This window comes from Erythranthe guttata, chromosome 9 (assembly GCF_056151865.1).
Source record: "Erythranthe guttata isolate IM_541 chromosome 9, IM_541, whole genome shotgun sequence".
NCBI classification, from domain to species: Eukaryota; Viridiplantae; Streptophyta; class Magnoliopsida; order Lamiales; family Phrymaceae; genus Erythranthe; species Erythranthe guttata.
The window spans coordinates 3696890-3724579 of NC_142541.1; the positions used below are offsets into that span (position 1 = coordinate 3696890).

Here is a 27690-nt window from a genome sequence, read left to right on the forward strand (position 1 = left end):
GGATTCTATTCCACAAATATCGTACAACGGGTCCGAGACAATCCTCCGCCGAAACAATTCAACTTTACACGGTAAAGCTTCCATGCATGCTCTCCATAAGAATACCCGAATTTTTGGTGGCACGTCGAGTTTCCAAAGCTATTTCCAGTTGTAAGAGTGCGATCCACTATTTGAGCCGATCGAGCCATCTCCAACTCGCAAACTGTGGCGACTCATTATGTTATGATAGCAACTTTTAACCGTAAAATTACCCAAATTCGAGAAACCCCATATAATTCGATCAGCCGTTCCCGCACCTCCAATAGGAGTAGTAAGAATGCGTTGCTTGTCCACCGGCCAGAAAATATTATCAAGAACCTCAGTCTTCCATGAACCCGTATTTCTGTCAATAAGGTCCGCTACCGAATTAGGGAAAGCCGAGTGCACGGGCATTGGAGTGATAATCTTAGGGTAGTTATCATGGAGAATCCACGGGTCGCACCACACCGATGTATTCGTACCATCCCCAATTCGCATCCGAACACCTTCTTTCAAATGGCCGCGGGCCTCAACAATGGCTCGCCATGTGGCCGACGGGCGATGGCCCACAACCGCAGCCCATAAATCCTCATTATGGTAGTACCTAGCTTGCATAATCTTTGACAGTAAGAGCTCCGGCTTGGTAACAAGTCGCCAGCCTCGTTTCGCCAGCAGAGCGAGATTAAAACTCCGAAGATCCCGAAACCCCATGCCCCCATCTTCCTTCGGTTTGCATAGTTTCTTCCATGCAACCCAATGCGTCGTTTTATCCATGCCATTCCCCCACCAAAAACGACGCATAATGGCTTCAATCTCCTTAACCAAACCAATCGGCAGTAGAAAGCAAGACATAACATACGATGGGATTGCCTGTAGGACCGCCTTGATTAGGATTTCTTTCCCCGCCTTAGAGATCCCTTTATCAGTCCCATATCCTATCTCTCAGGTATTGGAAAACCTCCTTGCGCATTTTCCCCAAAGCCGCCGGAAGCCCTAAATATTTTTCATCACTTACCACAACCTGGAAGCCCAAGATAGCATGTATAGATTAGCGGGTCTCCGGTGGTGTAGCTGGACATAAACTAATTGTCGATTTCTCCATGTTAATCATCTGGCCAGAAACACGTGCATATTGGAGAAGAATTTGTTGGATTGTCCCAGCATTATCCTCGTTTGCTTGGCAAAAAATCAGTGTATCATCCTCGAAACACAAACTCGAGACCATTGGAGCGGTCGGAGCTACTCGGAATCCTTGCAATCGCCCGCTTTCCTTCTCCCGTTGCACCATTGCTATAAGCGCCTCTGTACAAAGAATGAAAAGATATGGCGAAAGGGGGTCGCCTTGCCTAAGCCCCGCGAAGGGACTATCGAACCACACTGCGACCCATTGAACAAACACGCGTAAGAAACCGTCGAAACACATAGCATAATCAGATCAATTAAACCAACAGGGAAACCGAACCTACACATAATCTTTCTCAAGAAAAACCACTCAATGCGATCATATGCTTTACTAATAACTTCATAGCCATAAGATTAGAGCGTTTTCGAGAGTTAGTTTTAATGAAGTGATTAATCTCATAAGCCACCAATACATTATCTGTAACAACATGGGATTTTTTCTCTCCCCTATATGTTGATTTATGACCCAATTAAACTTCAGTTATGCAAGCCTTTGATCATTAGCCTGCTAAATTAATTATAACTCAATTTCACGTGTATTATAAATATATTATTCAAAACCAAGCTATTGCATACATATGCAATTTGACTATGAATAAAACATGCGAGTCTAGTCAACAACGACTACCTAAGGTAATATCGATATGTGTCTATGACACTTTGGGGCCTGATGTCAGCCATTTCTAATCGAATTTCGGTAGGTTTTTTGCTCTGATTAGCCTCCCAATCTCGTCACATAGACGTTGTCATTAGTCAGAGAGTGTTTGTGGTCGTTGTGAAAACCAAAACGGCAATAGACTACTGTGCTGGTGGCCTCTTTCGTACTGCAGAGTAAATACGAGGCCATTTGAGCTTTAGAGATGATTCGTGATAGCTACTAATGGATGTTGAGGGGTGCGTACATTTCGAATTGTGGGCATGTGCGCTTCTCAGGGTTTACATTCTTGGAGTTCTATTTTTTGGCTTATTATCTCTTCGTTTATCCGCCGAGGGTCCTAGATCCTGAGCCCGATTCCTCCATATCGATGTACTTTTTAACTCTTTTCTGCAGCTCGTTGAATCAAGTTGAGGCTTTCTACGAGATGGAGTCGAAGAACTCCCCCATCCTCAGACATTGAGTTCAGGGCAGGGCGATAATGTGCAACTTTTTCGTGGGGATGGGAACCTCCATGGTGGCGGCATCGAACCTCTGCACGTAAATCCACGATGGCTCGTTCTTACAACGAATACAGCGAGGGTGCATTAAAGCGGTAAATGGTCCCCTTGAAGATTAGAAAAGTGAATTCCATTATTAATTCTAATTAACACAGCTTTGTGTTTTACAAAAGCTTCCATTCAATTACAACAAAAAATAAATATCTTATACATAGAGGTAGGGTCTAATTAACATATATATATAAATCTTTCCTCAGTACAAATTCAAATAAAATCCCTCCCACAAACAAAGAGCACAAAATCACACAACACACCATCCTCCAACCGGATCCCGATCCCAACCCGACCCGTTGAATCATACGCTAAGCTTCTCCATCTCCTTCCTCAGCGCATTCGCCCTCACAAGGCTCCCGATCGTATTCACAGCCAGCTTCAAATCCTCCAGCGGGTTGCCGGGCACGACCCGTTTGTACAAGTAGCTATCAAACGTCATCCTCTGCACGTACTCGTCGGCGCACATCTCGACGAATGCCTCCCTCGCGGGATCTGATCTGTAGAAGACCTTCTGCAGAATATCAAGAACTTTGTACGTCGGCCAGTACGTTTTGTCCCACTTCTGGAGGTAAACCCGGAGATCGCTCTCGTCCACCATCCGCTTCCCGTTTTCGGACCCCTCGACGATCGCCTCGGCGCACATCCGCCCGCTCTTGGCCGCGAAGTAGATCCCCTCCCCGGAGCACTTGGTGACGTACCCGGCGGCGTCCCCGACAAGTGCCACCCTGTCGAGTACCCGCCTCGGCCGCGGGTGCTCCGGGATCGGGTGGGCCTCGACCCGGATGATCTTCCCGCCCTCGATCTTGTCGCGGGCGCGGAGCCGGGTCGCGGTCTGGAACTTCTTGATGTCCCCCTTGTGGGTGACCGTGCCGGTTCCGACTGCCACGTGGTCGCACTTGGGGAACACCCACCCGTAGAAATCGGGTGACACGTCATCGCCGACGTACATCTCGGCGAGGTCCTCGTAGTACTTCATCTTGTCGTCGGAGATCTTGATTCGCTCCTGGAAGGCGATGGCGTACTCGTAGTCGCCGGCGCCGATGCCCTTGGCGACGCGGGAGTTGGCGCCGTCGGCGCCGACGATGGCGTCGACTTCGAGGGTCTTCTTCTCGCCGGCGGCGCCGGTCTTGGTGTTGTAGTCGCTGTAGTGGAGGACGTACGGCGCGTTCTTCGACACGGGGAGGTCCATCTTCAGGAAGAGGCCGTTGATCACGGTGGCGCCGGCGGTGGAGGCGCGCTCCCGGAGGTAGGCGTCGAGGACCTCGCGGCGGACCATCCCGATGTACTCGTGCGGCTTCAGGGTCCTGCCGATGTCGACGGCCACATTCGACGGCGAGATCATCTTCATCTTGGTCACCCTCCGGTCGATGATGTCGAGCGGGAGGTCGAATTCTCCGACCATGCAGAGCGGGATTGCGCCGCCGCAGGGCTTGCAGTTGTCCATCTTCCGCTCGATGAGGAACGTCTCGATACCTCCTTTAGCCAGCGTCTCGGCGGCGCAGCCGCCGGCCGGGCCGCCACCCACCACCGCCACCCTGAGGTTGCGGCCGGTGACACGTGGGCTGGATTTCGAGGCATTTATGCGGAGCCTGCGGCGGGGCGAGGTGGCGACGGCGGTGGGATTGGAGAGGACGATAGCATTGTTCTCCGGCGTGGACTGGCGGAGGCCGACGAAGGTTTTGAGGGCGATGGAAGCCGCCATGGTGGTGGTTGGGTGGTGGTGGTTGATAGATTCTTGAAAAATCAGTGGCTGAGAGTGGAGAGTGTGGTGGTGTGAAGATTTGAAGAGTGAATTAGGAGTGATTTTTGTAGGATATGGTTTGGGGATTTTGAGACGAGGAGGGCCGTAGGATGGGATGGAATGGAGGGTGGAGATTGATTGAGGATAATGGGGTAAGATTTTTGCTTTGTTTGTATCGTCAATTGTCAATTTCCCGTTTGGAGTAAGGAGTAAAGTAAACTTTAGTAGAGTGTGTTGAGATGTATGGGACTCATTTGTGATGTTTTTAAGTGGCTCTTGTTCGGCCACGTCGTGTGTCACTGTGGGGTTATCATCTCATCATACTGTTTAATGATTTTTAAAGGGATTTGCTTTTTACCGTTTGAAAAAGGCTATTTACCGTTCAAAAAAACTCTCTCTCTCTCTCTAAAAAAAATTGCTCTCAAGACAATTTCTTCACAAATCATTCTTATTGGTGTGATATACGAACATAAATGAATTTATCGAATGAAGATCGGGATAGCGAACACAGCGAGGTAAAAATTCCGTCTTTTCGATCGAAAAAACTGGGCTAAACATTCAAAAGCCCAACTTGGGCGCCCGACAGTGCAGTGCACGCCCATGTTGGGCGTGCAGTTGGCTGTTACACGCCCATTATGGGCGTTTGTAGGCCAACTGCACGCCCAACATGGGCGTGCACTGCACTGCCGGGCGCCCGACTTGGGCTTTTGGGTTTTAAACCCTTTTTTTTTTTTTTTTTTTTAAATCAATTTTTTTACGTTTTTTTCAGGACGATACGTCTACATTTGAAGTTGATCATACCGATTATTTTACCACTACTCAGTTGTTTGACTCGAAGGATGAGGTAGTGGTTTGGGTGAGGTTCGTTGCAAGAGGTCTTTTTGTGAAAATAGTAAAAAGAAGCAGTCCTAAAAAAAAGATTTTTTTGACTTGTGACCTATTCGGGGAAAAACGAGAATGTCCATCAACTAATCCAGACGCGCGCCCGAGAAGGACCGGTAGCAAAAAGATAGGCTGTGGTTTTTATATTGTCGGAGAGCTACGATGGGATGATAAATGGGAGGTCAGAGTAATATACGGGAAGCATAATCATGTTCCGATATACAAGTCCGGGCATGGGATGAGTGCATTGTCTCAGGAGGAGGCGAAGATCATTAGTGATCTGTCACAAAGTCATGTGCCGCCCAAGAAGATTTTGGCTAACTTGAGACAAAATGGTTTGGGTCTCGATGCTTATTCGAAACAAATATACAATGAGAAGGCGAAATTGAAAAGACTATCTAGGGGTGACCGTACAGTGATGCAACATTTGATTGGGTTGCTTGAGGAGCATAACTATTACAAGTGGTTCCGTACTGATGAAACAACACATGCAGTTACTGATTTGATGTGGGCTCACCCTCAATCTGTCGAATTGTTAAGTAAGTTTCCGTACGTATTACTACTTGACAGTACTTACAAAACCAATCAGTACAAATTGCCTTTGTTGGAGATTGTTGGTGTTACTCCTGTCGGGAAAAATTTTACTGTTGCAGTCGCATTTTTGCGCCATGAAAATGAGACCATTACACATGGGTGTTGCAAAAGCTGAAGAGACTTTTCCCCCCTCAGACTCTACCTAGTGCCATCGTGACGGATCGAGAGTTAGGGCTCATAAAGGCGCTAAAGAATGTATTTCCGACCGTACCTCATCTCTTATGTCTTTGGCACATTAACATGAATGTGGGGCGTCGTGCTTCAAGATGTCTCGGCAATAGTAGGCGTCGCGGCACGGCTTTTGTACTTGGTACGTGGCAAACTTCGGTAAAATCAGTGTCTGAAGAAGATTTCGCCATGAATTACACAGCTTTGTTGGACGAGTACGCGAATTATCCAGATTTGATTGAGTATCTCCAATACACTTGGCTCGTATACAAAGAGAAATTTGTAAAAGCATGGACGGATCTAATTTTCCATTTGGGTAATACATCGACAAGCAGGTATTTATTTATAAGTGGTTAAATATATATACTTAACTTACTGTCATGTAGTTTATTGAAACATAGCATATTCTAAACATATTAGGGTGGAGAGCAACCATAGAGCATTGAAGAGATGGTTGGAATCGTCGACGGGTGGCTTCGACACATTTTGGGCACAGTATCACTCAATGATGAAAGATCAATTTAACGAGATACTAGCCGATTTTGCAAAATCAAAGAGGATTCGGGCCCAGACGATCAACGTGCCCGTATTTAAAATATTGTCCAGTGGAATTGTAACACATAATGCTCTGCAGATGTTGGACGATGAGAAGGATGAAGACATAGACGGTTGCGTCTGTTATATGAGGAAATGTCTTGGACTCCCATGCAGACATGAAATTCGTGCAAAGATGAATGCACGACGTGGTGTGTTTTATGCAGAGGATGTCCACATTTTTTGGAGGACATTTATTTCGGGATTCGGGGATTCCCTAGATGAAAGTGTTGGTTCTGTTCCCGACCACAGGTCACAGGCTATTGGCAGGCTAGAAGGGTAAATGAATGATTTGCGTGAGCGGTCAGAAATTGAGATCACGGACGTGACAGATGTCATTTTTGAACGAATGCATCCCGGGGCTATGGAAATGAATGAGCCACCAGTACTAGCCTGCCCGAGAGGTAGACCGCGGACGAACTCTACACAGAGGGATTTGTCAGGGCATGAGTTTCCATTATTTCCGGGAGAAGGTGAAGAGTCTGGACGAGGACGAGGACGATCACGAGGCAACAGAGGGTGTGGTTCATCTTCTGAGAGATCTAGCCGTGGTCGTTCATCGACCGTGAGTGGACCCGCAATAGGTCAAATTCCCCGACCCCCTTGGATGCGACACCTTCATTTCTGCCTTGTTCCGGAGGTTGTGACGTGGACGGACGTTCAAGGGGATGGTAATTGTGGTTATCGAAGCGTCGCGTGTGCAGTGAAGAACCACGAGGATGATTGGATGGATGTTAGAATGGATGTTTATAACTGTATTAAAACACACGAAGAGTTCTTCAAGGATTATTTCGGTGGTGGTAATTTAGTGTATCGGGTGTTGGCGAGCGTCGCTTATTGGGACAACGCACCAGCACCCTATGAGAAGTGGATGACTATCACGGACGTGGGCGTGGTTGTGGCAACATATTACAACGCGTTGGTCTTGTCGGCTAGCAGCTTGGGCAATCAGACTTATTTACCACTTTGGGCTCCCGAAGGTGTTTCACAGTTATCTTACGAGATGACTATACTATTTCTTGAATCAGGAAGCCACTTTGTGTATGTGAAGATGAATGACAATTGTCCGCTTCCTCCATTTGATAGACAGTGGGCGAGGTATAGCAATAACAGTGTTGCATATCTACCAGAGGCGTTGCGGAGTCGACGTGAAATGTGGGATATTCTTAATAGTGTTTGATTTAGTTTTGTTTATTTTGTTGGAATGAATGTATTACTATTGACATTGTATGTTATTATTATTATGTTATGATATAATAATAATAATAATAATAATAATAATAATAATAATAATAATAATAATAATAATAATAATAATAATAATAATAATAATAATAATAATAATAATAATAATAATAATAATAATAATAATAATAATAATAGTAATAATAATAATAAACGGAAATCAGATTATGGTTACAACATATTTTATTAAACATAAATTTAGCTTAAAAAACGAAAATCAGGTCCTGAACACTAATAAACGGAAATCAGGTTATGGTTACAACATATTTTATTAAACATAAATTTAGCTTAAAAAACGAAAATCAGGTCCTGAACACCTAAGTATCCCTCGTCCTACGCCTGCGGTGAGAATGTCGCCCTTGAGAGGGTCCTGCATCCCGATCGTCAGCATCATCACGGTCCAACTGAAGATACTCAGCGAATGGGGCGCACATGTCCTGGATCGTCCTGAAGAAGTCATCGGGGATACGCCGATATCCTGGAATAGTAGAAGGAGGCAAGTTGTCGTAGAAGTACGGATGCAACACTCGGGTGAGGTCATATATAGCCGGAACTGCAGATGGTTCCGCTCTCTCAACCGGCTCGGTACTAGGATCTACACGGACGTGGGTGTGGTCTAGATACCACGGCATATACTCCGGATCCGACTCCCAAGCTGGACGCGCCTTCCGACCATAGTAATCTCGACTAAGCATGTGCGTGTGGGGGATACTCCACATCTGATCGCCGGGCTCATAGTTAACCTTGTAAGATGCTATTTTTCTCTCCCTCTTAGCACCTTTTAGCGGACGAATTGGGTCCGCCGGTTTAATCTGCCGAAACCCGAACTGACGCAAAACTCTATCGGGCATATAAGGCTCGACCGTATCCATCCATCGAATAGTCCCGTGATGAACCGTCTTTCCAACTTCAGATGCCACTTCCAATCCAAATGGCGTCCAATTCACCTACATTCATTTAATAATACACATATATTAATAAGCATAATTAATATAAAATGATGTATCGAATCGAGACGTCTACGATTATATAATACACATAGATACTTACATCTGACGGACGCATCGAATCGAGACGTCTACGATAATCTACAAGTATATCCTCGTCCTTAGGAATATGATGTATCACCTGCCACCGTTTACACCACGGCTCTCCCGTAACATGTGCGTTAACCATCGGAGGCCGGAAACACGGAAAATACTCATATATCCAACACTACAGTACGGGAAATAATAATACGGCATAATTAATAACAACAACAACAACAACAGCAACAACAACAACAACAGCAACAACAACAACAACAGTAACAACAACAACAAGATCACCAACAGCAACAACAACAACAACAACAACAGCAACAACAACAACAGCAACAACAACAACAGCAACAGCAACAGCAACAGCAACAGCAACAACAACAACAACAACAACAACAACAACAACAACAACAACAACAACAACAACAACAACAACAACAACAACAACAACAACAACAACAACAACAACAACAACAACAACAACAACAACAACAACAACAACAACAACAACAACAACAACAACAACAACAACAACAACAACAACAACAATAATAATAATAATAATAATAATAATAATAATAATAATAATAATAATAATAATAATAATAATAATAATAATAATACCTCTAATAGTGTCAGACATCCAGCAATTTGCGCCGCCTCAGCTCGCGTAGCCATGCCCAACTGTCGGTACAGATAGGCCAATGTAGCCGAACCCCAAGAATACTCGCGAATCAGATTGATTTCCTCTAACAGTGGGAAAAAATCTGCTCTGACCTTCGATCCACTCTTATCCACGAACAAAAACTTTCCGAGCAAGTATGCAATATATGCTCGTACTCGATACGCGGAAGGAAAGGTAGAATTGTCGCCATATTTCACCTCCAAATCATCTAACCGGGGTCCGCCACCATACCACCAATGCTCCATAAGTGCGGGGTCGACTCCGAAAGCTCTCGCACCAAGCTGGATCGCGTCGGCCTTATCCATCCAAACGTTAGGGCGAGTTCCACTAACTCGCAAACCCATGATGAAATGCACGTCGTGCAGGGTAATTGTCATCTCACCGAATGGCATGTGAAAACTGTTGGTGTCCGGCTGCCACCTCTCAATAAAAGCCTCTATTAATGGGTTATTGTGCTGAGGCAGCGAACAATCACGCAAGTGATACAAGCCGGTACTCTCCAGTAGTGAGACACAATCATCGTCGTCGGGGCCCGGCCAAGTACACTTCGCGTGCGACCGTAATTTAACCATATGTCGACCCTGTTCAAGATATATTCATATATAAGTATACCACAAGCAAGTGTAAATATTATAAACAAAATTTATTAATATTAATAAGTATTACCTTTCCCTCCCAAATGTCGTAGGCAATATGTGCTCCAAAACTTGGAATCAAGTGAGCGTATTTAGGTCCACCGGGTGTCTCACCGGTCAACATCCAAGGTCGAGAAGGAAGTTTTTTTCTCGGAGCGGTGCGGGACCTCGAGACAGGATTAGAACCACCGAAAGTACCACCCATCGGGACAGGAGGCGGAGTCGGAGTCGGAACATCCTCGTAATCGTCATCGGATGGAAAATCCGGCACCGGAAACTGATACTTCTGCTGAAAGCGTAGTTGTGGATCGTACTCGTACTCCTGCGGATGCATATATGCATCCATGGGTGCATCCATCTCCTGCTCGGCCTCTGTCTCTGTCTCCTCCTCAATCATCGTACGTGGGGGTACAAAAGCACCAGTGCGTTCCCCACGACGTTTAGAACTAGTAACATTTCTATTATGTGTCCTTCCCTCCCGTTCCGCAGTAGTCTCCACCACCGGATCTGCAGGAGGACGAATCAGGGGTCCTTTCCCTTTTCCCAGTCCGAATTTTTTCGCCCAATTAGACATCCTGTAAACATAAAATTATTAAATTATTATAATTTCATTGAATTAACTAAATTATATTAAATTTACTAACTTATTTTAATTCAAAAAAAAAATATTTCTTTTAAATCAGAAAAAAAAAAAAAAAAAAAAATTTAAATCGAACGCCCGGTTTGGGCGTTTCCCGGCCGAACCGACGCCTGGACCGGGCGCCGGTTCGCCCGGGAAACGCCCAAACCGGGCGTCCAAGCACTCATTTCACGCCCAAACCGGGCGCTGGCTGCATGAACCGACGCCCAAAGTGGGCGTCGGTTCATGCAGCCAGCGCCCGGTTTGGGCGTTTGGCTATAACTTCCGAAAATTTTAAAAGCCCTACAAATCGATTTGTAGGGCATTTAAACATGAAATTGGTTGCAAAATCGAGTTACCCATTGCATATAACACATGTATGTGTTGAAATTACCTGAAAAAATCGAAGCCCAAGCCCTGAAATTGGTTGAATTCGATGTTTTTCGAAAAAAAAAAAATTTTCTGAAAATTTTGGAATGGGGTGGTTTTGGAGAGAATTTCGAATTTTAGGGGTTTTAGAGAGATAAACTGTTTTTTGCTTTGAACGGTAAATAGCAATAGTTAAACCGTAAATAGCATTTTCTTTTTTAAAATGGTACTTACTAGACCAATTAGGAAAAGGGGTTTACTATTATCAGTGCAAAACAATTCATTTGCAAATAAATTTTTCCAAATTCTCTCGACCTCTGAATAAACCGAATTTTGTAGATTGTGATATTTTTTCACTGTAACTGGTTAGAACACAACAATTATCAAGATGGCCAATATCGATCCCGATAATGAGGTGAAAAAATATGATTTTGTCTAATAATTGTCGATTATTAGGGGTTTCGTGTATGATAACGAGATTCTGCATTGAGTTTCGTGATTTTCTTCACGAAATTAACATCATATTCTGTTATACCAATAATTTCGCACATAAGACTACGAAATTGCAACTCATATTTCGTGTTTCGCTGCACAAAACAAACAATAAACTCCTTTTGTTGTTTGTTTCGTGCATCTGTACACAAAGTGTACACATTTATTTTGTGTACTTATACACGAAATCTCTAGTGTTTTTTTTTTTTTGTGCGCAAATATCTAATTAATTTATCTTTCTTTAAGCAGCCATATGGAGACAACTTGTATTTTGATCCCACAGTTTTTGAGTGAAACGAATATGAAGATTCTCTCACGTCTTCCAAGTTGATATTGTGTTCGATAGTAGGGAAGAATTAATCAAGTGAGCCAAAACAACTGCAATTAGTCATTCTCACCGTTTGATTTATCAGTCTAGAAGGGAGAGTGCACAGTATTTGACGTGTAAAAAATACGGACATGGCCGACAAACAAATATCGATGTGGAAGATGCTAGAAACACTGGAACAAAAAAATGTGGTTGTCCGTTCAAATTGATTGGTAAAAAATCAAGGTTTGATGAATTATGGCGGTTGATTGTCAGCGATGGCAAGCATACTCATCCTCCGGCTTTGTTTCCTCAGAGACATGGTACGACTAGTCGTATAACTCCACAACATAAAGCAAGATTTAAAGAATTGAGAAATTCTCACGTGAAGCCAATGTTAATCATGGATAGATTGAGGAGGGATGATCCGATGATACAAACCTCTATGAAGCATGTTTACAAAGAGTTGGCCAAGATTAAATCTGAGGAAATAGATGGGATGACTGTTATTCAGTTTCTGACGCATAACTTTCAACAAGGTGAGTATCGATATTGGCATCGTGTCGATGGTGAAACGAGCAACACAATAACGAATGTTATGTTTGCATGTCCCAAGTCTATTAAGTTACTACGGCTGTTCCCATATGCTATATGGATGGACACATACAAAACCAATAAGTAAGTAAGCTTTTACGCTTGTTTAAATTATAATTGTTGTTTTATAATGTATTGTATTGTTTAAATATGTAAAAAAACATCGATGTAGGTATGTAATGCCTCTTTTGGAAATAATTGGGATAACTCCAGTTGAGAATAATTTCACGATTGTTGTTGCATTTATGTCGCATGAAGATTCAAACACTTACGAGTGGACTTCGAATTGTTTGAGAGAGTTGTTAGATGGTGTCGAACCTGATGCGATCCTGACAGACAAGGAGTTGGCTCTCTTGAAAGCACTGCCAAATGTCTTTCCAGTTTCGTATCATATGTGTATTGTATATATTCCATATAAACAGAAATGTTGAGGTAAATGCGACGAAATTTATGGGAGGCAATAAAGACCAAGGTCTAATATTCCGACGTGGGGTGTGGGCTAAGCTGGTGAAATTAGAAATCGAAGAAGAGTATCATTACAATCCGGTGCGTTGCTCAAGCTGTGTACGGGATCAAGAAAGATGGCCGCAAGTGAGATGAGAGTTGCTTATTGAGTTATACGAGCATGCTAATGTGTACACGGCGATGTTTGTCAGTACTGGATACGTTAAGGTGATACACAAGTGTGACTGGCCCTCAGGCCCTTGTCCGCAAGCTTATTGGATGGACATATGAATGAAATGGGATTGAGCATTGCTACCAAATACAGTGCATTAGTGATACTTTTGACCCAAGTAGGGAGTATGACTTACCTTTCTATGTTTGGCAGTGGTCACTTATCATGTATGATTGTTGTGACATTGCATAATAATCATTTCATGCTTGTTAATTTGGTCGTGAATAGTCCTCTACCACCTATCCATCCGGCATGGGTACATCATAGAGCTAAAAACCTGAGGCATTTACTCAAAATGTTCAAACTCCGACTACTCTTGTACGAACAATTAAAGTCAGGTCAGTAGTTCACAAAAAAAATTTTAATTGTAATTTATATTTGTATTTGAAGTTTAGTTCAATTTGTATTTGTATTTGATTTTTAGATCGATTTGTATTTTTACTTGGGTTTTATGTTAATTTATTGTATTTATTTAACTATTTTTCTGTTAAATAAAAAAAAAACCCAGTTAGTGATTTCGTACATCATTGTATGAATCTTTAACTTATATTTCGTGTAAAGTACCACAAAATGTAAGTTATGATTTCGTGTTCTTTGTCACGAAACTAAAGAACGTTTGAAAACCCCCAATTTTGTCCTTCTTTTCTATATTGATAAACACATATACTTCGTGTATTTGTACACGAAGTTGTTCAATTCATTTGGTGCTATAACCCACGAAATAGTGAACGAATTTTGGTTTTTTTGGAGAAAATTACAAATGAAATAAATCGCACTGCAAGCAAGTAAAAAAGGTTCTATGAATAGCATTTCAATAGGAAAATCTGTGGATCTATGTATGGATACCAATCCCTCGAATCATTACTATTGCCTAAGTTTCGGTAATATAAATTTCATTACCATCGCCGTACCAAAAAAATAAAACGGTATATCAAAATTCGGTACAATACAATATGGTAATGGTAATTACAAATTTACGTTATCTACTATTTTTGTCAAAATTGAAAATCATTTTTTTCAAAACAATTCATGGCATATACATGTTTACAATTCTCAAAACTTATATTTAACATATGGGAGAATGATGGATACCTCTAGTTTTGAAAATATATATGAGGAGGTCAAATATTTTTTTTCTGCCCTAGTCAAAAATCCAAATTTTGATCTTAATTAGTGAAACCCCCTGGGCAATTTAAAGTACTTATTTTGTCCTTTTAGTTTCAATTTAACACATGCCCTAATCTTCTTTCTCTTCCACTCACCTACAACCGCCATTTTTTTATCCCCTCTCTCTTTCTTCATCTCTTGTCATCTTTCCCCCTCTCTAACTCTCTATGGCCAAAGTAGAAAAATACAAAAGTAGAAAAGTTTTTGGCGGTGGAGAAGAAGCTGAAGGCTGGCAAGAAGCTTCCCAAGGACGCCGACAAGACGGCCATCGGCTGAGAGAAGAAGAAGAAAAAGAGGAGAGGCGGCACACATTGTATGACGCGAGCATGGGGTCGTGCGCGCTTTGTAGGTCGGGGGCAGTAGGCTGCTGATGTGAGTTGAATTTGCGCGCACGGGGATGCGCACGCATTTAATGCATGGAGAGAGAAAGTGAAGAGCTGACAAGAAATATATGGGAAGTCGTGCGACATTTAATTCATGTAGAGAGAGAGAAGAGCTGCCAAGGTTTCATTGGGAGGCGTGCGCGTTCCTTTAATTTATGGAGAGAGAAAGATGAAGTGACGGCGATTTCACAAGGAGAGATGCTGCAGGCGCGTGGCCCACACGCGCTCGTCACGCGTAAGCGCGTGGCTGCCACGCGCGCAGGCTGTCCAGGCACTTTTCAGTTTTTTTTTTCTTTCTTCCTGCACGCGCGTGGACCGAGGGCCACATGTCTGGCGTGTGTCCACCACGCACGCGTTCTTTTACTGCACGTTTTTCCTTTTTTTTTTTTGGAATTGAGGCGTGCGCGTCTCGAGGAGGAGGGCGCACCGCGCGCGCGGCTTGGGCGGCTTGGCTGATTTTTTATTTTATTTTATTTTTTTTTGTTTTTTTTTTGCTGGTTGATATCCACTCATTGGGGGATTTCTTATCTTTGGTGTAGAGAGATGATACGCAACTTTTAGGATGAGATGTATAACTCTTCTGATAGGATAGGATAGCCCCCAACTTTAGGATGAGGCAATCACGAAACCTTGGGATGAGATGCCCAATCTTCGGATGGGATAACTCCCAACTTTATGATAAGGCGATCGCGAAACCTTGGGATGAGATGCCCAAACTTCGGATGGTATTTTATATTCGAGACCTATGGTCTGAATGGATGCGCACGGTTGTGCCATTGCTTCAGTGGTGGCACGAGTTGAAGCTTCCGCGGTCGTACGCTAAAGGTCCTCTTCGGTTATCCAAACCGTTCGAGGCGGGCGGAGGTAGGCCGCACGGGAGTCGATAACCCTTGGCGAACGAAATGTTTTGGGGACGATGTAAACCCCCAGGGAGTCGATAACCATTGGCGAACGAAATGTTTAGAGGGAACATTAAACCCCCAAGGAGTCGATAACCCTTGGCGAACGAAATATTTTGGGGGCAGAGGTAAGCCCCAGGGAGTCGATAACCCTTGGCGAATGAAATATTTAGGGGGAACATTAAACCCCCAGGGAGTCGATAACCCTTGGAGAACGAAATATTTAGGGGGAACATTAAACCCCCAGGGAATCGATAACCCTTGGCGAACGAAATATTTAGGGGAAACATTAAACCCCAAGGGAGTCGATAACCCTTGGCGAACGAAATATTTTGGAGGCAGAGGTAAGCCCCCAGGGAGTCCATAACCCTTGCTAGCGTTGAAGGGCCTCCTCGGTTGTCTGAACTGATCGAGGGGCGGGAATAAGTGGATCCTGTTGAGGATCTAGTGGAACATCACGAGGAGGGTCTCGTGGTGGATCCCGAGCATGGGGAGGAGGAAGTGGCAAGCTAGAGCCTCCATGAGGTGGGAGGTTGTTAGCAGTGTCACACTCCCCTGAGCAGAAGTCTCAAGGCCATCTTGCGCGCTACGTGATCTTGTTTGCCTTCCACAGACGGCGCCAAAATGATGATGCTAGAAATAGATCACCTTAGAGTGTTGAAGTAGGATGAACTGGAAGAGCATAATGGATCAGTGGCTCGCGAGCTTGATGACCTTGAGATACCTGCGATCATAGAACACGTGAACTAAGCCGGGGGTTGATCCGGCGGAAACCCCTCCGACGCTCAAGTCAGACGTGCGGATAATAGAAATAATCCAGAGAATACAGTTGACCGTATTGCTCAGATAATACGACCTACCTTAAGGAATGAGTTCAAACGATTATTTATAGCTTAGTTGAGATTGTCGGGCCCAAACCTTACTTGAAGGTGATTGGGCCTCGGTGATAGTGATCTTAAATATTGGGTCCGTGGCCCATTAGGTAAAGAAGTTGTAGGCCCATTGGGTTGGCCCAATTAGGCATATCAGATAGTTTTTGCAAAAGAAACCATTTACAATTTACAAAGAACTTTATTGTACATGGATCTGTTAATATTTGATAAGGTTTGTAACTTTTATATCTCTAAATTTTTAGTAACAATTTTTTTTTTTTTCCTGAAAAAATGGAGACAACATAATATTCCAACTCGTTATGAGGAACCAATACTCAAAAACTATACAGCCATACATTAGTGGCCTCTAAAACAATGAGTAATAGATAAAGTGCTGCAAATGTTCATGTCTTTATAAAAATCACACTAACTGTATTTTAAGCATGAATGCCGAAAACCAGAAATACATAATAACTTGAACCGTGTAAAAATAGCCATGAATTCTCACTTATTGTCCTCTTTAACTAACTCTTGCCTCAAAAAAGAACACACACAAGCATCAAAGGCACATAAAAAATGTGAAAGAAAAATTGAGTACACAGTCTCGATCGGAAAGCAATATTCTTTAAAGGCCTCGATCAATGAGATAATCAGTTGACCTCTCAACAACCATGTTGCATTGCCCAGGTGTCACAAACTCCTCATATAGACCAAAAACTAGTAATTGACTCGTTTTCTTAATAGTTATGCTTACGATTCTCCAAGAAATATTCTATCTATCCTTTTTTATATATATATATATATATATATATATATATATATATATATATATATATATATATATATATGCAATATCTGACGCGTAAGTTTGCATCTTTATTAGTTAACCATTGATTTGTTCTACCAGTAACAAAGGTGATTATAAATTTCTTTTAAGATAGAGAAATCAACACAGCGTACCTGCTGGTTGGTTAGGGCTCGACGGTAAGGATTTTGTGAAGAAGATAAGTATTTATATATAATAATTTGGTAATTAGTTTATTTTTGGAAGGGTTTTATTATCCTCGTTACACACAGGGCCAGATGACTGGATTAACTAATGATAAATTATCAAGCCGATTTTGGCTTGACCAATAGTAGCTAATTGCCTGATAAAATCCGAGGGCCGCATAATCAAGAGAAGATCTAACACGACAACCTAACAATGAATTAATCGGGACAACTAGTCCCGTCGAGCCTAATATGTCTAACCAAAAGAGCTTTTAGTAGTACTATAGTATATTATGTAGGGCATAAATATAGTTTTGATCCCTATATTATACACCTTTTTCAAATTTTGGTCCTTCAACTTTTTCTGGCACTAAATTGGTCTTCAAATAACTAGTTTTTTTTATATATAATTTTCGTCCACCGTTTGAAATTGTTGTTAGTTTGGACGGAAAGTCACGTGCGAGGCGTATGATCATCCACTTCTACCCTCGCGTCTTACCTATATTTTTTATCTGGCCCTGTTTAACTATATTATTATAAATTCGTCCAAAAAAAATTAAACTCCCCAAGAATTTGTTCTGAATGCCCCAACCTCGCCCCATCTGCCATTTTCACCTCCGCCGCCGAGCCACAAACTGTACATTTTTGTTCCTTTTTTTAATTGAAATGGTATTTAATTGATTTTTTTTGCACATTTATTGAAAATTGAAATACTATTAAAAATTTATTAAAGAATAATAAAAATACAATAAAATTTATAAGATTAGGCAAAATTGATTTATTGTATAAATGACTAAAAAAATTATTTCTGAAAGTACAATATATGTTTAATTATTTTTTCACATTTTAATAGTTACAAATAATGAAATAAATTATATTTATAAAACTAAAAAAAAATCTTTAATAAAATTTGGTATACTCAAATTAGTTATAGTGTTTTCGATAAAAAAAAATTAAAATAAAGAAATAAATAATATTTGTGAATAAAATGTAATGTACTATTTCCTGGAAACCCTTCTATGGTATTTTTGTCAGTTCACATTTTAGTACATTTCTCGAATATAATTTAATTTGGAAAAAAATGTAAGTATAAAGTGATATTGGGGTTACATTAATAATATATGTAAACATAAGGGGTTAATGTGCATGGTCACGTGCCTCGCACGTGACGTTTCCGTCCACACTAACCGCAATTTCAAACGGTGGTCGAAAATTGTAAAAAAAAACTGGTTATTTGAGGACCAATTTCGTGCCAAAAAAAGTTAAGAGGACCAATTTCATACAAAAAAAAGTTAAAGGACCAATAAAAGATGGTGTATAATATAAGGATCAAAACTGAAACTATCCCATATTATGTGTATATTAATGTGTCTCATACAGTAATATTATGCGTTAATATTAATATTATTGTCTCAGCCCGCAATATTACGGTTTTTTTCTGAGTAAATAATATTATTGTCACAACCTGAAATAATGTTGTCTCAGACAATAATTGTACTTTTTCACTCAATAATTGTACATATAGTAAAATTAATGAATTGGTCATTAAAAAAAATCAACGCTGAAGACCGGCTAAAATATGATTTTTTGAGGAAAAAAAAAAGTGAATGCCAGTGACTGACTGGCAAAAAAAACATTTTTTGATTTTTCTTTCTTTTTTTTTTTCTTTTGTGAAAATGGGGTGAATGTGATATATTTGTTAAATTTGAGTCAATGTACCATATAGATAAAGTTAACGTTTAATGGATGAAAGTAATTTAAATTATATCTTAAGGGGTATTTTAGGAAAAAATACATGATAATAGTATATTTGCGAAGTTGGTTTTGGTTTGAACTAAACCCAAGTGCCTCTTTGGATTATATGCAATTCGCCCAATTTTCGAACTAAATTAACATGAATAATGGTAAATATCAAGAGTAAATAAAAATTAATATAAATATTAACCATAAAATCTATTATAAAGAGTGACTAATTAAAAGTTTGTAACACAATTAAAATAAAATAAATAACTATAGCATTGTCAGCAGCAAGCAAAACCAACACCATTATCCTGTAGTTTATTTATGTATTTGATATACAAGAGATTATTTATTTATTTATTATATATTATTAATTTATCATACCACATCATATAAACAAAACGGTGTGGTTTTGTATAGTGGAGCAAGACGAGTTTTACGAGTATTGAAAACATTGAACCCATCTTAGATCCAAACCGCGAATCTTCTCCATTTCAAGACCCAATCCTATTGATTGATTTATCTGTCCGGTCCTACCGGATGATTTTTAATGGGTTTGACAGGTTAATGGATTCGACTTGCTTACCCCCAAGTCTCCTACCTAAGGTCCATTGAGTCAATTATGTTTATCATACCCAAATTATAGTGTGTAAACCAACTGCCTAGTTCGAGCAGGTAAAATGAGCTCAAACTTGACCCCGAGAAAAGTTGAGCTCGAGCTGGAACTCGAACTTTTGTCCAGCAGTATGATGAGGCTCACGAACCAGATCAACTCATTTAGAGCCATAAATCACACATGTTCCTTGCTTATATGTTATGTCTACTCACAAGGCCCTACTACGAATTGAAGCACAATATCTTGATGGTTACAACAGAATCTCAACATGTGAGGGTTTCAGACAATTATTATATTATATCACTTCGGGTAACGCAATAAAGTTATTTAAACTAGATGCTTTCATTATTCTAGATAAGAAAATTGACTTTGTGGTCTATATGAATTAAATGCTACACCTAATTATTTTAATTAGGTTGAGTGGATTCAAATCATAGTTCTATACATAATCAGACACAAACTCATATGTATACTTAGTGAGTAGTTATTTAATCAAATTTACGGTTACATATCCAGACGTAGCATCTACCTTTCCCTTTCGTTATATAATGGTTTAAGCTACCATTTACTCACCCTAATAATTAAGCTACAAATTTCTTCAGCCTTTATTCTCCACTCATTTTTCCTTTCTTGAGTTCGATTTTTCCAACAAAATAATCTTCAAATATATATCAATGGAAAAAATTGATATCATATCTTCATGCCTTGTTCAAATGGCAAACAATGGCAATAATAATAAATCTATGTCCAGAATGGATCTAACTCCATGGGATCTTCAATTCCTCCTACTCGACCCTATTCAAAAGGGAATCTTGTTTCACAAGCCCGAATCGCAACAACTCCGGAACACGATTATCGACCACCTCAAGAACACACTCTCACACACACTAAGCTTCTTTCCGCCGCTCGCCGGCCGCCTCGGCACTGCTGTCGTTGGAAACGACGATAACAATGTTTCTTATTTCGTCGAATGCAACAATGCCGGTGCCGAGTTCACTCACGCGGTCGCCGCTGAAGTGTGCGTTTCCGACATCTTGGAAGCAAACTACGTACCGGAGATAGTGTCGTCCTTTTTCCCACTTAACGGTGTTTCGAATATCGAGGGAGTTTCGAAGCCTTTGTTCGGTGTGCAAGTGACAGAGCTTGTGGATGGATTCTTTATAAGCTGCACGGCGAATCATGCCGTGATAGACGGAACAGCTTTCTGGCATTTCTTCAATTCTTGGTCCGAGATATCCCGTGGTTTCGATAAAATATCGAAAATGCCACTATTCGAAAAATGGTTCCCGAGCAATTGCAATGATGGCCTTATTCTTCTTCCTCCATTGGAGCAAAATAATCTCTTGCAAAAAAATAATGTGATGATGCCGAAATTGCTTCAAAGGGTTTTCCATTTTAGCAGAGAAAGTGTTGCTAAGCTCAAAGCCAAGGCCAATTCAGAAGCCAGTAGCGACAAAATTATATCGTCTTTACAAGTTGTCTCGGCTCACTTGTGGCGGAGCGTTGCGCGTAACAAAAACCGCAATCGTCGAACGCCGCAAATTGTTAGGCAAGAAGATCAAGAAGAAGAAGTTTGTTGCATCATGCTATTTGTAGTTGGTGCAAGAGCAAGAATCCCATTAGGTGATGGCTACTTTGGGAATGGAACCTACATTGCGAAAACTTCGATTAGCAAAACCGAGCTTTTGGGCAAGGGATTAGGGTATGTAGGGATGAAAATCAATGAGTTTGTTGCTAGTCAAAATAGAGAAGAAGTGGTCAAATTTGTTGAAGATTGGATTGAAAAGCCAACAATAGTGAGAAAGGGGAGTATTGGTAATTGTACTTTAGCTATAACAAGTTCGCCGAGGCACAATGTCTACGGCAACGATTTTGGATGGGGGACGCCGATAGCGGTGAGGAGTGGGAGAAGCCAGAAATTCGACGGGAAGATGACAACTTTTCCGGCGGCGGAAGATGGCGGGATCGACGTCGAAGTTTGCTTAGCGGCGGAGACAATGCAGGCAATGGAAAGTGATGCTGAGTTCTTGGATGCATTTGAAAATTATTAATTTGTTTTCAGATGTGGAATGATTTTAATTTATGAACATGTAATTTTTTAACTCGGTGGAATTGTTTATTGTGTTTTATGAATAAGATTTTAGCTTCTTAAAGTGCATTTATCTTGATGAGTAAGAGCCTAATTATAAAAACATTGTTACGTTACAGTTCATTGTGTTACTATGTATTTCAATTGTATATTCTTCAACAAACTCACCTATTTTTATGGAATTTTTTTTTTCCTGCTAAAACTCCCTCATTCTTAAATACAGTACAGGAAATTAGATACTACACCTTGTTATTTACACTAGGTGGATTTGAATTATAGTTTTGATTAAATAAATGTCTACTAAGCACACATACACATAGGTGTGTCCACAGACCTAGGGAGTTTTTGGTGGGGGCGAAAATATGTGTGTGAATTAAGAGAAGAAAAAAATATTTTTTATGTGCTAAAATGTAGAAAATTTAAATCTTGGGCAAAATTTATAAATTAATAGATAAATACCAAAATAAAATAAGAAAAATAATAGAAAATTGTTAAAAAAAAAAGAAATTCAGGGCCGGGAGCACCCCAAGGCTACACATGGGCCCGCCCCTTGGGTGTGTGTTATTTATATGCATGTGGGAATGTACAGTTCAAATCCAGTCAATATATATAATTAGATATAACATTTAATTTCTGATTACAGTAGGTACAATGGTACATAGTGTAGGTACAATGGTACATAGTGGACTGAGTAAGAAAAAAAAAAAGGGGACAACCTGGTGGACCGGTGGTGGACCTGTGATGACAATTTGACATCAATGTTAATTTATTAACCAAGCTATAACAGTGTCTATCTATGGATCTTTTGTTTTGGGGATGGACTATGGGGTCATTTTAGAAAGAAAAAAAAGGGGCTTTTTTGGACTAAAAGTGCTTAAAAATAATATTTTTGGGGATGCAAGTCTATAATCAAATTAAAATAATAAAAAAGAAATTGTTGAATATCTTTTTTCTGCTGGGAGTGTGTAGTTAAATCTTATCTTCCGAGAAAGAAAGATTTTAAGAATTATTGCATTTGGTTAAAGGAAGACATCTCTCTGTCATCAATATTGATGATGCTAAAATGTAGATCACCTAGGGTAGTGTAGAAAATGAACTGGGAGAGCAAAACGGATCAGTAACTTGACAACTTGATGATCCTGAGGTCCCTGCGAAATGAACACACGTGAACTATGCCGGGGGTTGATCCGGCGGAAAACCCTCCGACGCTCAAGTCAGATATACGGATTGCAGAAATGGTAGAGAGAATTAAACTCTAGCTTGTTGGTGAATTATGAAAACGTACCTTTACAAATGAATAAAACATCTATTTATATGTCGTTGATTGGGTTGGGCTTACTCTGTTGGGCCCAAGCCTTACTTTGAAGGTGCTTGGGCTTTCGTGTATTGGGCCAAATTGTAAGTGATTGGGCTTTCGTATATTGGGCCTAGTTATTAGATAATTTAAAGCCCATTGGGTCGGCCCAATTATGTATATCATTAAGCCCCCCAACTCTCGAGTCGAGATGGGAGCTGCGTTGAGGGGAATCCGGCTCGTGTCGAGAGTTAATTGTGTCGTGGCTTGACGATTTTGCGTTGGCGTTGAATTAATCTCCTTAATTTAAATAAGGGATAATTGTATTTATTTGGCAGCAAGGTATATATTTAAGGGTTTTAAATAATATACCAGGGCCAGATAAATAAACTCCTTTTGCGGTGGAAAAAATTAAACTTCAACTCTTGCGTAATAAATATGGGTATGTATCTTTAACTTTATGTCTTCTTCTGTTCTCTCTTCTTTTATTTTGTAGCGGTAGAGTAGAAATTTTTTGTTTCTTGATTATTTCTTCGGGGAATTTTTTTTATCATGTCGAATCCGGGTAAGTCGAAATCTTTGCGAATTAAACTTCGAGATCCGGTTGAAGGGGGCGAGAAAACTTTTGGTACGGTGAGCATGGAACGCGAGAAACTTGTGGTATCGGGTGCGAAAATCGGATCCGCAGTAGGCGTTGCACGAAATACTGTGCAGATGGGGGTGGTAGATGGCTCGGAGGTGGAAGTCGGCTTGAGCCGCGCCGCTAGCCGGCCCAAACCTGGTGAGAGGAATTCTCTCGTGGAGCGCGGGGAGCCGAGTCGAGTTGCTGAGGTGGCGGCTGGCACGGAGCCCGAGGGGAGGAGAGGGACACGTGAAGGGATGCCAGTGGGCAGGGCGCGTCAGCGGTGTTCCCACGCGCGCGTCGTATTGGGGCGTGTGTGGACGCGCGCGCTCGGGAGGGAGGTGTGGGGCTGGGCGGTGACGCGCGCGCGCTGGCCAATAAGGGCGCGCGTGCGCGCGCGTCGATGGGGGGGGATCTGCTGGCAGACGCGCGCGCGCTGCTCAATAAGAGCGCGCGTGCGCGCGCGTCACACGTGGGGGCCAGTGCGCGTGAATGCGCAGTAATTGGGGGGGGGGGGGGGGTGGCGCGCGTGGTAGGGCGTCTCCGGACGCGACTCGCGCGCGTGAGAGCGTGTCCGGGCCCCGTTTTTGACGCGATTCGCGCTATCGGGTCGGGGTCTCGGAGTTGGTAGTTGACGACGAAGTTGATGTGCATCGGAGGAGTTTTGGTCAGCGAGAAATCATTGAGTCTTGGAGTGATGATTTGGAGTCTAATATTAATATTCGCTCTACCGTTGTGGGAGATGGTTTTAGTAGACGTCGTTATGGGCGTCACGTCGTGGATTTCGATAGTGACAGCGATGATTCGATTCAAGCACCTTCGGCGAGTGATCGTGGTGCGTAGTAGTGAAGTTGAGCCGACGGATGAAGAGGAGGAGGAAGATGATATTCCACCGGGTGATGTTGAGATTGATACGAGGAGGCAAAAGAAAAAGAAGCCAATTAATTTGGACTTAGTTAATTTTGATAGTGTGTTGACGGAAGAACATTTGCACTCTATTCGTCGTTTATCTGGAGCGCCAAGTAATGTCGAGTTGTTGTTGCCTCAGAAGGGTGACCGTTTGTACTCGCCACCCGATGGGTTTCATACGGTATTTTTGGCGTACTTGACGTGTACATCTCAAATTACACCGCATCCAACATTGTTGAAGGTTTGCGAGGAATTCAAGATAGGGTATAGTCACCTAACTCCCACTGCTGTTCTGATGTTCCAGGCGTTTCACTTTAGGGTGGTTCGAGTAGGTCTGCCTGTTACTATGAGTTTGTTTAAGGCGTTATTTACGTTACATCGGCCTACTAAGCTGCCTTTCTTTTGTTTTCATCCTCGCGTTCCCTATCAATTCGTGAAGAGTGTGAAGTTATCCGTGGGGGAATGGAAGACCCATTTTTTTTATGTGAGGCTCCCACTTTCGACGTCCCCATAGTTTGGAACCCGACATGCGAGAGTTTCAAGATAACTGCGAATATGGCGAAAAGGATTGAAGATTCGGGGTTGTGTGATGTGGAATTTGACCCGAGGGGTTTGATACCGAAGACGAAGGGTCAGCACCATATATCCTTTGAGTGCATTGATATTAAAATATATATATATATATATATATATATATATATATATATATATATATATATATATATATATATATATATATATATATATATATTTTTGGTGTAGTTCTTTGTTTGTATAAATCTCATGTCTCTTATGTGGTTGTTTTGTTTTGTAGATGGGGGTATCACCTTTGCGGCACTTCGAGCTAAAGCGAATGGGACGTCGAAGAAGTCGTCGAAGAAGGTGTCCGCTACATTGGGGGGTTCCTCGAGTGGTTTGCCTCATGAGGCGGTCCATGTAGAAATTTCTCTTGTGATCGAAGATGACCGTAGCAGTGCTGGTGAAGTGGAGGGGGGTCCACTTACGAGAGATCGTGGCAAGGGAAAGAGGGTGGATACCGAGTATGTGGCTATGCCTAAGCGTCCACGGGTAGACCCTGAGGAGACCTATGCTTTTCATGGTGGGGCAGGAAAACAGTTGTTTACCTATGGCGTGAATCGCGAAGGTAAGGAGTCGTATTGGGATGTGTCGGACCATGATTTGCCGATGTTGAGTACCGAGGGATTCGTTCGGGAGTATGACCATGCTCGGATGTCTGGTAAGGGTCCTTCTCACATGTTGGAGTTAGCTGGTGGGGACATATGTCGGGTGAGTACTTGTCTATTTAAAACAAGATTTAATGTTTTATTCCCTCTAGACTTGCGAAAAATATTATTATTATTTATTTTTTATATAGTTGCTAGCGACTTGGAGATATCTCATGGAGCATGGTAGGAACATGGAAGCTAGGAAGGAAGAGCAGCGGGCTCGAAGTCAGGCGCGTGAGGACGAACTTCTAAGCCAGTTGGAGGTAGTGCGGTCCGATCTTGCTCAACGGTCGGAAGAGCTTGCCCGGAGGACAGAGGAGCTTGCTCAGAGGACAGAGGATCTCGAGGTTATCGGAGGTGATGCTAAGGCGTATAAGGATGATGTTCATAAGTTGAACGAATGTTACGACCAGCTCAAAGAGAAATACGAAGTTGAGAAGGCGACGGGGAAGAGGTTTCTCACGACATCAGGTGGTGCGGCTTATAGGGAGTCCATCGTGGAGGAAACCAAGGTTAGCTTCCGAGGTAGTGATGAGTGTGCTGCTATGATTGAGGAGCATTCGTTGACTGTGGTTTATAAGCCATTAGTGCGTGCTTGTATCAAATATCTTCGTGATGCGGGTGGTATCAGCGAGAAAGTGATTCGTGGGATAGAAGCCGGCATATCCGATGAAGAGGAGGATGAGATAGATGTTAATGGGACGGGCACAGAGCTCGTGGATGACATGGTTGCGGATGACCCCACTGTGGGTGCGTCTTCCACTCGTGGTAGGGGAGTTAAATTTATTTGTTAGGATAGTTAAATTTCCCCTTTTTTTTTATTATTTGCTATGTGTTTATGTTTTTATCGCTGATGTAGATGGGTATGTCCACTACTATTTCGTTTGAATTTCTTCTTTGTTTGACTTTGAAATTTAATATTTCGATTTATTTATTTTGACATTGTCAAGAGTTAATGCGTTGCTTATATGTATTTACATTTAGCATTGTAAGCGACGTACTTGAGGAGGGTATCAGTCTCCCAAGGTTTTTGTTAAGGGTCGTGCCCTTTGTTCGGATCGCTTGGGTCTTAAATATATTTGTCCGTGGCCACGTTTTAAAATTAACACCTCGTGAAACAAATAAAGGGACTTAGATAATCCAGCTGGCCAGGCTATATGGATTATCTAAATCTCTCTTAGTGTTTATAGGGTGGTATTGAATTATACTCATGATAAGAAGTAATTTGTATCGATGTAAAGGCACAGAGAGTAAAACGAAAATTGTGATTTATTCGATGATAGCAAAGGAGAATTGTTACAAGCCTATGTGAGGCGAATTTAAATAAATAGCTAATGCGATAGGCCTACGTGAGGCGAAGGTAACTAACTACTGCTAAAGCAAATAAATTATCTCGATAAAAACTCTTCTAAGTGATTGTGTGGCACTTATTCTTCTTCCACGTTTTCCTTGTACTCGTTCGTTTCACTGTGTTGATGGTAGATTGAATTCTTTTAGCGTCTCTATGTCTGTCAAGTATAATTGAGAAAAAGGAAAATTTGTTTAAACACTTGTATTGAATATTTAGTAATTGAAGATGTAGTGATGTGTGCTACACTTTTACGTACCCTACTACGGGGATTGTTTTTCTTCCTCGCTCTTCGAGATATGAAATGAACTCGTGAGTTGCTGCGAGTTGCTATGTGATCATGCCTGCTAGCGGAATTATTTTTTCATGTTAGTAAGAGTAAATAAGAGCATCCGTGTGTTGAATTTTAGTGAAAGTATAGCTACCCTTGGCGATGTGGTGTGGAGTATCCTTGCTCTTTGGGCTATTGATTGAGTAATATGCAT

The 27690-nt window shown here is 41.6% G+C and overlaps 4 protein-coding genes across 4 annotated transcripts; 3 read left to right on the forward strand and 1 right to left on the reverse strand.

Annotated features, from left to right (window-relative positions):
* Nucleotides 1-2470: 2470 nt before the first annotated feature.
* LOC105959765 (Pyridine nucleotide-disulfide oxidoreductase family protein) lies at nucleotides 2471-4455 on the reverse strand. The gene has a single exon (XM_012983911.2). The coding sequence runs from the start codon at nucleotides 4109-4111 to the stop codon at nucleotides 2711-2713; it is 1401 nt and encodes a 466-aa protein (XP_012839365.2). The 5' UTR covers nucleotides 4112-4455; the 3' UTR covers nucleotides 2471-2710.
* LOC148767899 (protein FAR1-RELATED SEQUENCE 4-like) lies at nucleotides 4261-5741 on the forward strand. Its single transcript, XM_088822681.1, has 2 exons — nucleotides 4261-4302; nucleotides 4920-5741. The coding sequence occupies exons 1-2, from the start codon at nucleotides 4261-4263 to the stop codon at nucleotides 5739-5741; spliced, it is 864 nt and encodes a 287-aa protein (XP_088678807.1).
* Nucleotides 5742-5966: 225 nt separating this feature from the next.
* Nucleotides 5967-7632, forward strand: LOC105976849 (uncharacterized). Its single transcript, XM_088823270.1, has 2 exons — nucleotides 5967-6129; nucleotides 6215-7632. Exon 2 carries the CDS (start codon nucleotides 6672-6674, stop codon nucleotides 7566-7568), a length of 897 nt encoding a protein of 298 aa, XP_088679396.1. The 5' UTR covers nucleotides 5967-6129; nucleotides 6215-6671; the 3' UTR covers nucleotides 7569-7632.
* A 12543-nt stretch (nucleotides 7633-20175) lies between these two features.
* LOC105959764 (putative acetyltransferase At3g50280) lies at nucleotides 20176-21864 on the forward strand. Its single transcript, XM_012983910.2, has one exon. It carries the CDS (start codon nucleotides 20392-20394, stop codon nucleotides 21766-21768), a length of 1377 nt encoding a protein of 458 aa, XP_012839364.2. The 5' UTR covers nucleotides 20176-20391; the 3' UTR covers nucleotides 21769-21864.
* The last annotated feature ends 5826 nt before the right edge of the window (nucleotides 21865-27690 follow it).

Bases quoted from the DNA above. Each gene is read 5' to 3' on its own strand.
- LOC105959765 (XM_012983911.2), bottom strand. From the start codon at position 4,111: ATGGCGGCTTCCATCGCCCTCAAAACCTTCGTCGGCCTCCGCCAGTCC.
- LOC148767899 (XM_088822681.1), top strand. From the start codon at position 4,261: ATGGGATGGAATGGAGGGTGGAGATTGATTGAGGATAATGGG. The intron at 4,303-4,919 runs GTAAGATTTTTG...CGTTTTTTTCAG, and splicing joins GATTGATTGAGGATAATGGG to GACGATACGTCTACATTTGA.
- LOC105976849 (XM_088823270.1), top strand. From the start codon at position 6,672: ATGAATGATTTGCGTGAGCGGTCAGAAATTGAGATCACGGACGTGACA.
- LOC105959764 (XM_012983910.2), top strand. From the start codon at position 20,392: ATGGAAAAAATTGATATCATATCTTCATGCCTTGTTCAAATGGCAAAC.